We start from the raw sequence: 14414 nt of genomic DNA on the forward strand, positions 1-14414 counted from the left end.
TTTTAAATTCCTTGTATTTTCCAGGTTTTCTCTGTTCTCCCTGTGGAGTGGCAGCCCTGTTGGAATTGTATTTTTGTAGTAGTAGGCACACTACAAACAGTAAAAAAAAAGTTAAATAAGAACGAGAACCTAACATTGAACACCTACAAAATAGTAGAGATGATAAAATGATTAATCACTATGCACATTTGATCGCACATTTTAACTCATTATTTATTAACGTTGTTCTTCTGTTAACAAAACAGGTCGTCGGGCTACCGAAGCGGGGGTACCACCCCCTCTGCAGAGGATCAAAACAGTGATGGCATGCCTTCGGATCATCGTCAGGGATGTTTCCCAGACCATCGCCAATAGCCCATTGTGCAGCTCTAGTGCGACATAAATGAACTACTGTTAACAAAACAATTTCTGAACAATTAACGTTTTTTCAGACAAAAGCTTCAATAACATAGTTATCAAGAAGTTTATGAAAAATCTCCTATTAAGTTCAAGTTATGTTCTCAATAACAAAGTTTTATACAGGCTTCCTTTTAAAATAAAACAAGCAACTTAAGAAATCCTTACTATACCCTGGATACCATTAAATCAGGGTCAGAATTAAATAAGTTTAACTATATTTCAGAATTTTGTGCTCAATTAATTGTTGTTGTTGACTTATTCCTCTTGGTCAGCCGCAGGCTAGACCAAGCCAATGAGCTCGAAAGTCTTCAGGAAATCAAATACAAGTAAGGGACCAGAGTAGAGGTCTTTCTTTTCCAGACCAAGACAGTGTAAAATGTGATCGGGAGAAGCCTGTGCAGAGTTACACCTCGTGCACGTTGAATAGGTCTTTCGCCCAAGTTCAAAAGAGAGACACCTGATGTGTACACTTATGAGCCTACTTATAGTGGACTGTATGACTCTATCAGCCCCTATGGTAAGTGCCCCACCAGGAGTCTGTCCATTATACCAAGAGTGGGCCGGAGGGATGCTCCATAGTTGTTGGTTAGTGGTTCTGATCTTGGAGCAAATCTCAGGGAAGGTCAAAGGTCGACCTGAAATTGTGCTATCAGAAGCTCCCTGTTTGGCCAAAAGATCAGTATTTTCGTGTTGAATTAATAACTCATAACATTTTTATGTGTTTTAATGATTTCATGATGCTTACATTTAGAACAATCTTTTAAACATATTTCAGAAAGAATCATTTCCAGATTACTAAAACGTAAGTAAAGTAAGAACAATAATGAAAATTCATAGACGCAAAAACATGATGAGGCTATGGAAAGATATGAGATCTGTTTTTTTTTTCTTCAAAAAACTAAATCATTGCACAAATTAATTTAAATAAAATGCATTTTAATAACTTCAAAGATCAGTTTTATATACAATTTTTACACACTTATGCATTTGTAGAGAATTTAAGAATTATAACATTTTTCATATCTACTTTGATCTTCAACAGTTTTTAAGCAATGAGTCACAAAATCAACAAATTCAGGTTCCTGCATGGCATCCTCAATACTTGTGTCGGGATTTTGCGAGTAGTTAACCTTAGTCAAAAGTTTTCTTAAAAATGGATTTTCTAGATTTTTCTTTATATTTTCATCCGTTTCTACATAAAAGAATTAAAAAAAAAAAAAATATATATATATATATATATATATATATATATATATATAAAGATTTGTAATATAAAAATTCTGCAAAATTAATTACAATATACCATCTAAAGTAAAATTATGTAAAACTGAATAAGATTTTTAATTGGACAATTAACTATCAAACAAATATTTTTTCAACAGCTATTTTTCTGTTCTAATACAAGAAAATGATAAATAATTACAAAAAATAATCAATAATATTAGTTATTTTAAACAGTAGTTGTGGTAATTAAAGAACTTGCAACATGATTTTTAGAAAATCTAATCACTTTTACAATGTATTGTAAATAAGAAAGCTTTTTTTTGTCTTCTTTTTTTTTTACACACCTTATTACTTTTTTTTTTACCTTATTTGAATTAAATTTTACATAAATCACCTTATATAACCAACGAAGCAAAAACAAAGCAAAGTTCATTAAAAACAGCTGACTATATTTGTAATTCAAATATTCTTACACTTCAAGAGTTGAGTGCTTTCAAAGTGCTTATTGCGTTTTAAGGTCTTTTATTTTCAAATTTGAAAAAGGAGTTCATGGGAAAATACAATATGATAAGAGATAAAGCTTGCAATTTCCATTTTAAGTGTAAACTGAGAAAAGGAATTTTTCTTTCCATATAAATCAGTCCTTCTACAGTTAAATATTAAAGACAAGCAGTTGATTTTTAAAGCAGAATATTAAAAAAAACAATTCCTGGATTTTATGCAACAAATAATTGATGCAAAATTTAACTCCATCTTCTATAGTTTATTCAGTTAATGCCTTTAATTTCCGTGGCTCTCATAACTTAATCAAATTATTTTGTAACCTTAAACTGTGGTAAAAAGGGTTATAAAACAAAATGTTCCATTTTAAGCAGACAATTAGTGAAATGAGAAGTTAAGACAGTGAAAAGCTTCTACAAAGGGTTTCTTAAAAATGAAAAAATAGTAGCGAACATAACTTTAAACAGTAATAGTAAAAAACAACTTTTAAAAGGTTCTGTTTCCATCCCTCCTTAAATCTAGGCTTCATATACTCAGAGAGACACAAATAAATAGAAAACAGAAGCCAAAATGTTCAACCATTATCAGAATGATGAAAATGATTTTAATAATTTTACTACTTAATTTTACACGAGATGTTGTAACATCTAAAATTAGAACGGGTATGTATATATATATATATATATATTGAAACTCATATAAACATAAAAAAAAAAGTTGAATCATATGTCATTGATCATTTAATAAATAGTATGTCTTTTGCTCTTCGTACATAGATTTTGAAAAAAGTAAACGTAATTTGTAAGGATTGATGATATGAAAGAATTATTAGAAAGATTTCTACATCAGGCTTTTTAAATTAGTAATTAATTTCAAAATTTTTTTATGAAACAGCAAAGCTTCATTCTAGAGTTTTAAAAAAGTCAAAAACAAGGTTTTAATAACAACTTAAGTAAAACTGAGTCAAATAATTACATATATGTTTATACATCTCAGTAACACCCGAAATTATATATATTATGCAATATTAAAATTTTTCCAATTTACAACAATTTTTTACAATACTGCATTTAACTTAATTAAAAATCTTCAAATAAACTATTAAGTATGTAAGTAAATAAATAGAAATAAAAAACTCCAGAGAGACAAAGCAAATGAATAATTTTGATTACCTAAGAGCCTCAATTTTTCCAGTGGAACAGTGTCTTCTGTTTCATACTCATACCAAATTTCTTTCTCTAAAAAGTAAATGGAAATGTAATATAAGTATAAAATTGCTAACCATATAAGCTACCAATTTAATCTGATTAATACTGGTTTCAGTAACAGTTAATAGATTAATAAATTTTAGTAAATAGTTTGAAATTAAATATTTAATTTCTTTTAGCAGTTAACATCTTTAATTAGCAAACATACAACGAAGCCTTGGTTATCCAAAGTAATTGAAGTCTAGTCCCCAAATTTTTGCTTTTATCCAAATAACTCTTTTAAATAAAACTTTTTTTGGTCAAGACATTTTGTATTTATGGCATCTTCAATATTAGTCATTGACTTAACTACTAGTTGTTAAATGTTACTTAAATAAGGAATATTTTTTAATAAAAGTTTGATTTTTCTGGTTCAACTGAAAATACAAAGCAATTTTTCACTTTGTTGCATTCACATTAAGTCAGAAGTCACCAAATTGGTTGATATCAGCCCCTGGGGGTCGATACAGTATAATTAGGGATTGATCCGATGTACTGTGCCAATAAATGAATATCAATGGTACCCTGTCACAAAAATTTTAAAATTAAGCAATGATTTTAAATGACACATTTTAGATATTGAAAATATGAATAACCCATAATGGATTATCATGCCACTTACTTCGTAAGTTAAAAATACAGGCAGACACTTTAAAAATGAAGTTATTAAATAATTAGTTGACTTGAAGGCAAAAATGCTTTCAATAATTAAATTTTGGATGAATTTAAATATTATGCAAAAATATCCAAAACTATGTAATGCACCATTTACCTTTTGCATTACCATTCGCATTCCTACAATTAAATCTGGCTTTAGTCATGCAAATTTCATTCCTGCATAGCAGAGAAATAAAACGAATGTGGAGCTCTGAGGTGATTTAAGACTGAAGATAACGAATTTCTAACCGAACATTGTTAATTTTGCAAAGCACATTCTTCACATTGATTTACGTAAAAATTTTATCTCGTGAAAATATATAAATCATATAAGAAACAGGTAATTTTTTCTTTTTGTTGTCATTTTTTTAACAAAATGGGTTGATAAGAGGGCTATAAAATTTTTCAAGGTCGATGAACAAAAGAGTTTGGCACCCCCTACATTAAATAATTAGCATACAGATACATGTAAGCAGATTTAAGAAAAAAATATTGAATGAAGTTATTAAATTTTATAGTTTTTGAAGTTTTGTCTGAGGCAAATGGAAGAAAATCTACACATGTATGTGCATGTTGGTAATAACAAAAAAAAGTTCATTATTTTTATGTTAATCATTTTCTTCCAGATGAAATTAATTATTTTTAATTGACATGCAAATTAAATTAAATAGATATATTTTGTTATTTTTCCTGATTAGTTAGAGATTTTAAATGTTCTTTGTTCCACCTTAACTTGGCAGTGCTACACTAGATACATAGACCTGACCTTAGGAGTTGTTTTGGAAATTGTCATGTGTGCTTTTACAGAAAAATATGTCAATGGCAATAGTTGCTTTATCTTAATGCATTTGCTTTACTTAAAACACACATATAAATAAATTACATTTAACAAAGCAAAACTTTGAATATATAGTTTAAAAATGTTCGATTTCATGGCATCCATCTGCAGTTTCGTACGCTTTTAGCTATTTAAAATTCAGAATAACTTAGAATTATCTCTCCAAGTGTACTATTACATCCCTTTAATTTTTTTTTCCTGATGCTGCCAAAGTAGAGAACAAAGTACAGAGTAATATTTTTCTTTATTTGAATGGGCTGAATTTGAGGAATTTAAACATTTTATGTTAAACAATTACTTGGTAAAGATTCTTTAGAAAAAAAAAGGGGGGGGGGAATGATGCTGAATTAATTCTAGCTAAAAATAGAAATTTTTGCAATTGTTGTAACATTAGTTTTTATCATATTATAAACACAACAAATAAATTATCCTTACTTTCTTCCGGCTGATTATCAGCTTCTTGTTTGACACATTCTTTCTTTTCTTTGTGAGTCTTAAAACATCCAACAGAGCAACTGAAACAAAATTTATTTTGAAAAACATAAAACAATAAGAGTGTATCAAAATTCTTAAATAAAAAATGAAATGATTTAAAATAAGAAATCATTAGGAAAAGCTAAAACAGTTTGGTAAACAATGAAATTTTATAAAACTTTAAATCAGTTGATCTCACAATGACATTTAATATTTTATATGAAATTATTAATTCTTTGAAACAGCTTTGTTATAGTGATAGCATTTTTATTTCGCCATTTTTTTTAAGATCTTTCATTCAATGTAAATGAGAAAAGGTTGGAGATTTTAAAATAAAAACAACAGATTTTACATCATACTAAAGAATATTTGTCTGTTAACTTTGTGTCAAAAGAAATAAAGCATTTTGCTAAAATGGAAAATAAAGAGGAAATTAGAAGATGATAAAATTGATATTAAAAAACAAATAAGATGTTTTTTTAAAAAAATCTTAAAAAAGATAGTTTTTGTAAATAAGCAAGTAGTGCCTCATACATTCCAAAGCTGAGGCAGTTAAAAATCCATAGCAACATTTCCAAATATATTTTATAACCGTTGTTGAAAAGCCGACCCAAATTCTTTGGTTTACGACTACTAATGTTCAACTCCGTAGCCTAGTAATTTTTAACAATCCAGAAGAAAAGGAAATTCCAGGATCAAGTACTGGGAGATATTTGCCTTAATGGAGGACTTTTTGATGAAATTAACCCACATTTGCGTTACATGGACAGGAAAACCTTCCACGGTTAGTTTGTCCAACACTGAGGATATTTTAGGTCAGCACTATGGTTTGTGTGAGCCGGGTGCAAAATTTATATCAACCAGCTATTGCTAGGATTCAAACCCGGTTCACCTCATTGGTACCTAGCAGGCAAATGATATAGCATTAAAATTTTAATTATTTTAAACAGAATTTAGAAATCATATGTAGAATATAAGCAGGGCTGATTGTTATAAAAAAAAATCTAAAATATAGTCAGATTTACCTAATTTAACATCTTAAAACCCTATTTGAAAATATTTTTTAATTGAAATATTTTTCCATTAATTCTCTATAATACTAACATGAAATCTCAAATTAAAATTCAAATAATAGCTAAAAAAAGCTTTATATTCAAAGATTACACTTCAAATTAATTATTAAATAAATTATAATTTGAATCTCAAAAAATAGTAACTTATAAATGTAGTATGTAGTAAAAACAGCTAAAACCTTCAAAAGACTAAAATAAGAATAGAGCATGAATAAATTTAATTTGAAACATAAATTCTTTTTAGAAACAAACTCTAAAATTAAAAGTTTTTTTTTTTTAGAGTATCCAATATACTTATCCAGACAAGTTAAGTGTTTCAGATCCCGTCCACTATTGAATATATGGACATTTATAAAGTTGTCAAAGTATTGTTTCCGACATTTTGTCATAATTTACAGAGCAAATTACATCACCAATTTCAAAAGAAAGAATAACAGAAATATATCAAAGAAATAAATAAAAAATAAAGGCTGTCAATAAAAAGTTTAAAAATTTCAGTTACATTTTATTCAATTGAGTTAAACAAGAAAATGTTTTGGAAAAATCAGTTGTAACAATAGTTAAGATACTTAATGCATATTAGATAAATGTTATTATAATTTATCATAGATCATAAAATTGCTTATGTTAAAATAATACAATACAAATAAATATCTACTCACAATTTCACAATACACTTTGGACACTTGTATTTGGCTCCATTAACATTGCATATTTCACATTTCCCAACAACCATATTTCAAATCAAGATATGCTTCCTGTAAAATGAGCAATAAAAATATGTTAAAATTGATCCAACAAATTATAAAACTGTTAAAAGTATAAGTAAGATTAAATTTGACAAAACAAATTGCCATCTAATATAATAGTCATATGAGTAAAAAAATTATAGATCAACTCACGTTAATTTAAAACTTTAAAAAAAAAAAAAAAAAAAAAAAAAAAAAAAAAAAAAAAAACAAGCAAAAATAAGATAATTAAGTTTTATAATAATCTTTTGCTTGTTTATCATAAAGAGATGTATTAATGTAATACTTTCTACCCAATAATACCATTATTAATATAATTTCAACTTTCGTTATATTTTTTAATGCTATGAGCTGTACAGAATTTATAGAAGCAAAAAAAATTTTATCCAATATCAACGTTCATTTGATATTTTCAGTTTTATATTTTCATTAAGTTTCGTAAATTCGAACGTCTAAGCTCATGCTGAATATGTGTTAACAGCCTAAAGAACCAGCATTAGGAGGATATTTCCCCTTTTTTAAGTCTATTTATTATTCATTATGTATTTGTATTTGTCTATAACTAAGTAAGAACATTGAAACCGTTTACTAACTATCTTGAAGAATTCATAGAAAAAAAAATTTTGCCTTCAACTAACTACAATGATCATGCAAGAAAATAGTGATAAAAGAATCTGAAAGAATTCTATTGGAATCAAATATGGAGAATATGTTAGATTATATATACAAATATCAGTTTTGAACATACTGAAATTTTAATCTAACTAAAAAGAAAAATAATAAATATACTAAGTATTCACACATACAGTAGAAATGCAACAAAATGGAAGAGTTCTGTTTGAATAATGTATAGATATAATTAATAAAATTGCAAAAAAATAATTAAAATTGCAAATATAAGACGTTTAAACAACAAACAATTTTTATTTACGTTTGCAAGAAGAAACAAAGAATAATACAAAAAGAGGCACTACTTAAAGTTTGTAAACGCATGTTAGTTTGAAATGATAACGACTACTTTCAATGATGCTGCCATCTAGTAAGAAATATGGGACCTAAGTTTCTCGTTTTAGAGGATGAACTTTATCGTAACTGTTCCGACGAATTTTAAGCCATTTGGCTCACAACGTGATAATTCTGCTTTGAGACTATCTTGAGTACTATTACCTGTATGGTTTCTTTACGGTAAGAATTCCCCCTCCACAAAGTCTGAGGCTGTCTGCTGCTTTGGAAACAAGAATTGGCGATCGAAATGGGCTGCAGGTGGCGTAGAGTAGAACTCTTTTCCTATGGCAACACTTCACATGCTTTCCCCATTAGCGTGTGGAAAGTCATAGAGGAAGGAAGTACATTAGTTTCTCTCTTGATTTTCATATAGATTAAAATCTTTCAACTTGAAACACTATATGAAGCTGAAAACTGCATTAAACATAGTTCTAAAGAAAAGTATCATGGAAATTTTAAAAATATTTTGATTAAATAAAAAGGAAAAATATTAAGAAAAGGGAAAATATCGTAGTACATTCCTATGCAACTGAAAAGAGGAGGAGAGGGAAGGGAGAAGGGCTAAAGGCATGAAACTGGTCTCTCCCCAGATGGCGTATTCGAGTGTTGCGATCGCGAATAGCACATTTCAGAGGATTCTCTTAACTCTAGGGCGAACACAGTATACCGAAGAAAAAGATTTCCTTTCTCTCGCCGATCCGAGCCAAAACCTGTCCTAAACAATGATCCCACACTGTTACTTGAATAGCTAACCACGTTACCATAGTCACCACCACGAACTCGTCTGGATTAATCCAGACGAATGGCTAGGGGAGTTCTTACTTTAGACAAACTATGCACGTTTATTTGTTGCCTGATTTATTATATGTGTTTTTAAAAAAATCGTTATAAAATCTTCATTCGCAAACCTGTCATTTCAAGACAAAAAAATCGTCATCTGAATAAAAGAATAAAACACTATACTTATCTTCAGAGCCGGATTATACCTTTCGTAGGCCCTAGGCATAGCCGTTTTTGGGCCCTCCCTCCTTTCCCCACTCCTCCCCTCTTTTCAAAATATATACTAAAATTTTCTTGCATATTTTTTCTTACATTTTTATTAATATGGATATTTTGCGTAGTTTGGAATTCGACAGCATAATACAAGATTTCGTTGAATCCAAAAATCGCTAAAAAGTAATATATTAGATAAGATTCTGCAAAATAATTTATTACCGAAAAATATTATAATTTTATTTGTATCTTCATAATTTTGTGCAAAATACACTTGTTGTTTCTAAAGCTAAATTATTTTTGTCAACAAATTTTTTTCTCCCAAGTTTTTCGTAGGCCCCTGAATTTCGTAGGCCCTAGGCACGTGCCTAGTGTGCCTATAAGTTAATCCGGCCCTTCTTATCTTGTCAACAATAACATCTAAATTTAAACTTAAATAATAAATAGTAAAATGATCTTAATCTCGCTGCTAGAACAAGAGGCTAACACTACCGCATGATGTTGCACAGATTGCATCAAGAACAAAAAACAATAAACTGGTTAAAAGAGGCCAAATCGAGACTACCAAAAAAGCGAGTTCTTTCTAAATCTAGCAATGTCACCTTTTTTAACACTGCATCTATAAATAATTTTAAAAAAATTTCATTTCAAATTCACAGCAGATTTGAGCTCGAAAATTATAAAATTTATTTCTGTTATTAAAAACAATTGGCAATCGAAATGGGCCACAGGTGGGTTTGATTGATTGATTTGTTCATTTACGTCGTACTAGAGCTGCACAATGGGCTATTGGCGACGGTCTGGGAAGCATCCCTGAGGATGATCCGAAGACATGCCATCACAATTTTGATCCTCTGCAGAGGGGATGGCACCTTCGCTTCGGTAGCCCGACGAACTGCACGAGAAGTCGAGCACTTTACGGTAGAACAGTTTAACGATGACCAATACCACACACCCTCGATACTTACGCAGACTGATCCAAGTGGTCACCCACCCGCACACTGACCGCAGTCAGTGGCGTAGAGCAGAACTCTTTACAACAACACTTCGCATGCTTTCAACATTAGCGTGTGGAGATTTATAGAAGAATTCAAACTATTTTACAGTGAAGTGCTCGACTTCGCGAGCAGGTCATTGGTCTACCGAAGCGGGGATGCCATCCCCTCTGCAGAGGATCAAAACACCATCCACAAAATAAATAATTTATTATTATTGTTAAGGAAAGTTTCCACAAACATCTAAATAGGCTATGATATATTTCAATCCAGTCGTTTTCGACAATGATGCCATTTAGTACTGACAATTTATAAAATAAATTTGCTTTTAATTAAGCTTTTTTTTAAAATTGCATAAGTCCCACAGTTTGCTGATTGAAAATAAACGGTTCCCAGTAGAACACCGAAGTCAAGCATCACTGGCTGCGTTCAGTAAGCGGGTGGGTGACCACTTTGATAGCCTGCGTAAGGACCGAGGGTGAGCGGAATCGGTCCTCTGGTGCGTATCTGGTAAAGTATCTACCTACCTTAAATAACATATATGTTAGTCGCATTAAAAGCAAAAATTAAGCCTTTAATGTGACTAACATGTTAAATTTTTCTAACTTTTTTTCAGAAGACTGTGCGTATAGACAGATTATTTTTTCTAATGAGTTTAGTTTTTTTGCTAATTTAAAATTTGTACATTAATTCCCTGGGATAACCAAAACTCAAGTTACTATTAAAATTTAAAGAGAATAATTTACTAATTTAAATCATCGTAATTGTTATTGATCTTAATATTTTTTTCTTGAAGTATTATTTGTAGAGAGTAAGGAAAAGGCCTTATTTTTATTTTAAAAAAATTTATTTTATTTAAAATAATGATAAATTCTATAATATTGAGCTCTAAAGGGTGGTCTAATGTAAACAATAACAAGCGTCCTTAAACCGGAAGAAATTTAGAAAATTTCCGGTGTATCCCTCCACTTTATGTTATAACTACGAGGCGATGTGTGAACAAGCCTAATATTCTATGCAGTTTTGTTATTGTAATTTGGGTTCAAATCTAAACGTAATTGTACCATTCATAAGAGCTTTCAGAAATGTATTGATTCTCAGAAGTCGTAAGACCAAAAAAAAATTTGGAAAGTTAATATCTCATTGTGAATAATTCTTAAGGTTTGCCATGTTTTGTATTTTATCCCTTATTTGGCTACATTTGAATAAAATGTCGTAAAAAATATCTTTTTAAGATAACCTAATTAGAAAATATTCTAATAATCATAATATTAATATGATAATGCTGAAGTTTAAAGGGTGAAAGAAAGAACTCGGTACATGTGAAATACTGCAAAAGATATGATGCAATAATATGATGGCGCGTTTTTTCAATCTGCGGCGTAAAAATATATCGTAAGCAGTAACCCGGAAGTCTTGAAAGAGCAATTTAGGGAACGCTGCAAGCTCCATACCGCCTATATTTCCGGGTTACTGTCTCCGGTGAATTTTGAAGCTATTTGGCTCACAACGTGATCGTCGTGCTTTGAGATTCTTGCAAATGTGGCATTTGATTACTTATTGCTTGCGTTTACAATGCTGACAATACTTGTGCTTACAATGCTAAAGGTGCTAACACTAAAGTAATTACTTTAGATGTAATTTAGATAGTAATTCTTTACCATCTTAAGATGGTGCACAGCTTATAACAAGAACAAACAGTAATAAACAAATGGAAAGAGGTCATATCAGGACTGCCAAAAAAGCGAGTTATTCAAAATCTAGCAGCCATGCCACCATTTTTAACAATGGATGGTGTTTTCAATAGAAATGTAAACAATAACAATCTCGAGCTCGGGACCTACTCTAGTTCCGGTTAAAAAGTTTGCAGCTGCTTACTACATGTTATTCTGATAGGCGATGTTTTCAAACGGATAATTTTGTTTTCAGTAAAAGAAATAAATTAGATAATTTCTGCTCTCAAATCTGCCGTCTTTCATAAGATATTAATGTTATTATGTAATTCTGGGGAGTTTGGAGTGAAAATGTGTTTTAGTTATTTTGTTATTTATTATTAAAAAAGGTGACATGGTTGCTAGACTTTGAATAAGTCGCTTTTTTGGCAGTCTTGATTTGGCCTCTTTCCATTTGTTTATTACAGTTTGTTCGTGTTGCAAGCTGTGCACCATCTTACGTTAGTGTTAACACTTTTAGTATTGTAAACACAAGTATTGTTAGCATTGTAAACATAAGTAACAAGTAATCAAATACATTGTTTGCAAGAATCTCAAAACACAATGATGCCAAATGGCTTTAAAATACAACTGAAACAGTAACCCGGAAATTTAGGCAGTCCCGAGCTTGCAGCGTTCCCTAGTGTAGGAAACACCATCCATATATCTATAAATAACTAAAACAAATTTTCACTTCAAACTCACCAGAATTACATAATAGCATTAATATCTTATGAAATGCAGCAGATTTGAGCTCAGATATTATCTAATTTATTTCTTTTATTGAAAACAAAATTATCCGTTTGAAAATATCGCCTCGCAGAATAAGCTGTGGTAAGCAGTTGCAAACTTTCCATCCGGAACTAGAGCAGGTATAGAACTCAGGATTGTTATTGCTTACATTTATATTGAAAACACCATTCATCGTAAACATTGATTTGTTTAGCATAGCAATAAACTTATCGGTATGTTAAGCAAATGAATGCTAATCAAATTAACAATGTAAAAATAAAGATTTACTTCATATGCACATACGTATACATATGACAAACTCATACGTATCTGTTTATAAGTAAAAATTCCTTTTAGTCTGATATAAATTTCTATAAACGTAATTTGTTCTCAAAATGCAAATAATAAATAATGGACTGTATACAATTTCAACGTAAAAAATGGTTAATATTACATAAATAATTAAGATTTTTAGTCATTGCAAGCTTTGAAATTGACTTTTGTTTTTCAATTAAATTGCAGACAGCAGTAGAATTTTCTAAAATTGAAAACTTTAATCAAAAAATTTTAGTAACTTTGCTTCTGCATTTTTTGAAACAAAAAGAAAACAAGAATAGAAAGTTTTTTTCATTGTATTAAATTAAAAAAAAAAGACAATATTCTTTATGCAATATTAAAATATATCATAAATACTAAATTATAAACGCATAAAAATATTTAATTCAAAAAGATTTTCATAATTTTTATCAAAATTCAATTAAAAGTATATACTAAAATATATTATTCAATAAATTTGAAAAAAAAAAAGCTCTATCAATGCAAAATAAGTGTTTAGTATTTGGTTTATAAGTTGGAAAAAGTGCGAAACCTCCCGTGTCACCGCTTGAGATTGAACCACAACCTCTAGGTTTGTAGACTTTAATTTAATTAACTTAAAATTTCTTTCATTATTTGAAAAAAAAATTGCATTTTAAGAAAGGACTTACCAGAATACATCTTAGAATTATCAGTTCAAATATTATTTTCTTACTATTTAAATGGAGAAACAAAAGAGTACGAGTCTTAAATTGCCACGTTAAGAATAGGGAAATTTCGTGAAAGCTAGTAGGACTACGCGAATCACTAGCGCCACAACCACACATGCGTGTGCGTAGAGATGAGTTAAGCATGGAAAACCGAAAAAAATTGATGTCCATTGTAAGCGAGAAGCTAAGTGCACTTTAAACTATATAGCTTCGTTTATCGTCGCTCATTACCTTCTGTCCATATGATTTGTTTTGGGCATAGTTTGGTGTTTTACTTTTTCATTCGTTGTTAACTATAGATTTCCTGTTTTTATTTAAGTACTTCGAAAACATTCTGAAGAAAGTTGGAAATCATGGATAAAGATAAATTCCTTCAGAATCTGAAATCGGCAAACATGTTGCGCCAAAACAGCAATGTTTCATATTGTAAGTTAATGGAATCAGGAGTTGAACTTCCTTCTCATGTTTCTAATCGTCTACCAAATGCTTATCTTGTAATTAAATGTTTGGAGGCTGATTTTTTTGAAGCAATCCAACATTTAAATAAACAAGATGTTATTGGACTTTCTCTGGAAGGCTGTGATATTGGACGCTCTGGTTCTTTGGAATGGTTAAATATCTCTTCTTCCACGTGTACATATTTGTTTTATGTAGCAAGTCTAGGAGGTGATGCTTTTGATAAAGGGTTGAAAATGCTTCTGGAGAACAAAAGAATTGTAAAAGTTATACATGATTGTCGGAGAGCTTCAGATTGCTTTTATCATCAATACAACACAAAGCCCTCTAATGT

General features: G+C 29.9%; 1 protein-coding gene across 3 annotated transcripts; it reads right to left on the reverse strand.

The window, feature by feature from the left end:
• Positions 1-1318: 1318 nt before the first annotated feature.
• LOC107438867 (zinc finger HIT domain-containing protein 3) lies at positions 1319-8197 on the reverse strand. 3 transcript variants are annotated; one of them, XM_087150320.1, is made up of 5 exons: positions 8094-8197; positions 7076-7171; positions 5302-5381; positions 3297-3362; positions 1319-1591 (listed from the first exon to the last, which is right to left on the reverse strand). In XM_087150320.1, exons 2-5 carry the CDS (start codon positions 7147-7149, stop codon positions 1398-1400), a joined length of 414 nt encoding a protein of 137 aa, XP_087006446.1. In that variant the 5' UTR covers positions 7150-7171; positions 8094-8197; the 3' UTR covers positions 1319-1397. The 3 variants fall into 3 exon arrangements, with proteins under 3 accessions (XP_087006446.1, XP_087006445.1, XP_087006447.1); XM_087150319.1 differs by having other exon boundaries at positions 7969-8163; XM_087150321.1 differs by lacking the exon at positions 8094-8197 and adding an exon at positions 7466-7645.
• Positions 8198-14414: the final 6217 nt, after the last annotated feature.

This window comes from Parasteatoda tepidariorum, chromosome 8, assembly GCF_982258835.1.
Source record: "Parasteatoda tepidariorum strain Cologne lab strain chromosome 8, Ptep-v5.0, whole genome shotgun sequence".
Taxonomy (NCBI): domain Eukaryota; kingdom Metazoa; phylum Arthropoda; class Arachnida; order Araneae; family Theridiidae; genus Parasteatoda; species Parasteatoda tepidariorum.